This window comes from Pseudoliparis swirei, chromosome 17, assembly GCF_029220125.1.
Source record: "Pseudoliparis swirei isolate HS2019 ecotype Mariana Trench chromosome 17, NWPU_hadal_v1, whole genome shotgun sequence".
Lineage (NCBI taxonomy): Eukaryota > Metazoa > Chordata > Actinopteri > Perciformes > Liparidae > Pseudoliparis > Pseudoliparis swirei.
The window spans coordinates 18,000,583-18,002,378 of record NC_079404.1 but is presented as its reverse complement, the minus strand read 5'-3'; the positions used below and the strand labels follow the sequence as shown (position 1 = coordinate 18,002,378).

The window sequence follows — 1,796 nt, the reverse complement described above, 5'->3', positions numbered from 1 at the left end:
ACAAATGAAATCAACTTCTGAAACCAGTGCAGTGTATCCACATCATTGTTTTAACACTTTCCCACCCTATTCTGAATTAACTGAGTACTCTGCACTGTACATACAAAAGAGTTTTAATTCTATATCAATTGTTACTGGTGATAAAAATGTTCCTTGTTTCCCCATTTTTTTCCAGCCAATTTCTTTGTCTGAGCTTACTGACTTTGTCCTTTTCTCTTTATTTTGTCTCGTTAGATAGAATAAATCCAATATTAAAACGATACAATAGAATTTGCCCAATTTGTCCCGTTAATGGCAGATGCAATTTACAGATATAAAGTGAGAGAAATTGTAATTCTTTCATACAAGACATGAGCGGTCACTGAGCAACTTAATGAGTATAAGTGTTTAGAATAAACCTCACTGAACATATTGAATAGCTGGGTGCTAAACCACCATCATTAAAATTCCATGAGGGATTTTTTTAGAGGAATAGTGTTCATCACGACTGAAGCAAGAGTACTGAAGCAGTATTTTACTGGTGGCGGCCCAACAGCTGTACGTAGAAATGACATTTTGAATGGAAACACGTGAATTTTAATAAAAATCAAAACATCAGAACACAACTCCATCAGTTAATACAATACTTGACAGATGAAAGTCCACCACTCTTTTCCATCATCTCTTCTTGGAAATCTTAAGATCTTTAAGCTTTTCCTACTTTGTTTTCTTCAACATTTACAGAAAAAATTCCTTGACAATTGCAGGGCAAAAGACAATGTGTTTTAAGTGGTCCAGAAGTATCAATGTAAAGATCTATGTCCATGTATCATCTGTTGTGAACCTGCACAGTCCATTTAGAGCTGGCGTGGTCAATTAGGGCCAGTTTTATGGTCAGAAATTTCAAAACAGGTTCACATTGAATATGTTTAGCAGTAAATAAAGTTGTGTCCAACAGAAGACAAAATGAAATGCACAAACATCCTATAAAAACATCCAGCGCTCACTCTAGCGTAATTTAGGCATCATCGGGTTTGTCACAAGGCGGTCCACACGGTTGGAGCATCTTCTCCATCAGGTTGAAGCGGACTCTGGCTTTGCTCTCGTTCTCAGCCACGGAGAAGTAGTTGAGCAGGTCGAAATGTCCCATGTAGGAGCAGTACGAGTCTCTGTGCTGGTTGACCAGCCATTCCCACTTGCTGGTGTCGGCGTGTCCAGTGCCGATGTACTTGGACTGGAGATGCTCCAGCTGACTGTGGATGTTGTATCTATCCGTCATTCTTGCTGAGATGAGTCCCAGAGGCTGGAGAGAAAAGTCAGATGCAATATCAGTTCATAAAGTCATGCTGAGGAAAACGGATTTATTTTTAGCCCTGTAAGAGTTTGTTTATGTGTAGTTTAAACAGTTAATGTTACTAATCTAGCTCAAGTTAGTAATACATAATATAGTATAATAAATCCCTTTCTATGTGCTCGACCGAGCTAACGCTACGTGCTCAATATGATCGGACACTTCACGTTAAACAAACTATTACTAAGCATGTAATGTTCGTATAAGATAGCATCTTTAGCATGCTAACGTTGCATCCAATGGCTTTCTGGCTAACAGTAACGTGGAGCTAAGGCTAGCTGGAAAAAACGATCCCCGAACCGTCACTTAAAACTGCTCTTTTAACTAAATATGTATTTCTGCGTTATCATGTAGCATTGGAATGCAACGTAGACTTACTCGATCAAATGCGAGGCGGTGAGATCGAAGGCTGAAGATGTAAATAATCTTTCGCTGCGTTCGTAGATCGTCGCAATGAAACAGTGAC

The 1,796-nt window shown here is 39.0% G+C and overlaps 1 protein-coding gene across 1 annotated transcript; it reads right to left on the bottom strand.

Annotated features, from left to right (window-relative positions):
* Positions 1-560: 560 nt before the first annotated feature.
* Positions 561-1,796, bottom strand: sf3b5 (splicing factor 3b, subunit 5). Its single transcript, XM_056435722.1, has 2 exons — positions 1,709-1,796; positions 561-1,282 (listed from the first exon to the last, which is right to left on the bottom strand). The coding sequence occupies exon 2, from the start codon at positions 1,256-1,258 to the stop codon at positions 998-1,000; it is 261 nt and encodes an 86-aa protein (XP_056291697.1). The 5' UTR covers positions 1,259-1,282; positions 1,709-1,796; the 3' UTR covers positions 561-997.

Bases quoted from the DNA above. Each gene is read 5' to 3' on its own strand.
- sf3b5 (XM_056435722.1), bottom strand. From the start codon at position 1,258: ATGACGGATAGATACAACATCCACAGTCAGCTGGAGCATCTCCAGTCC.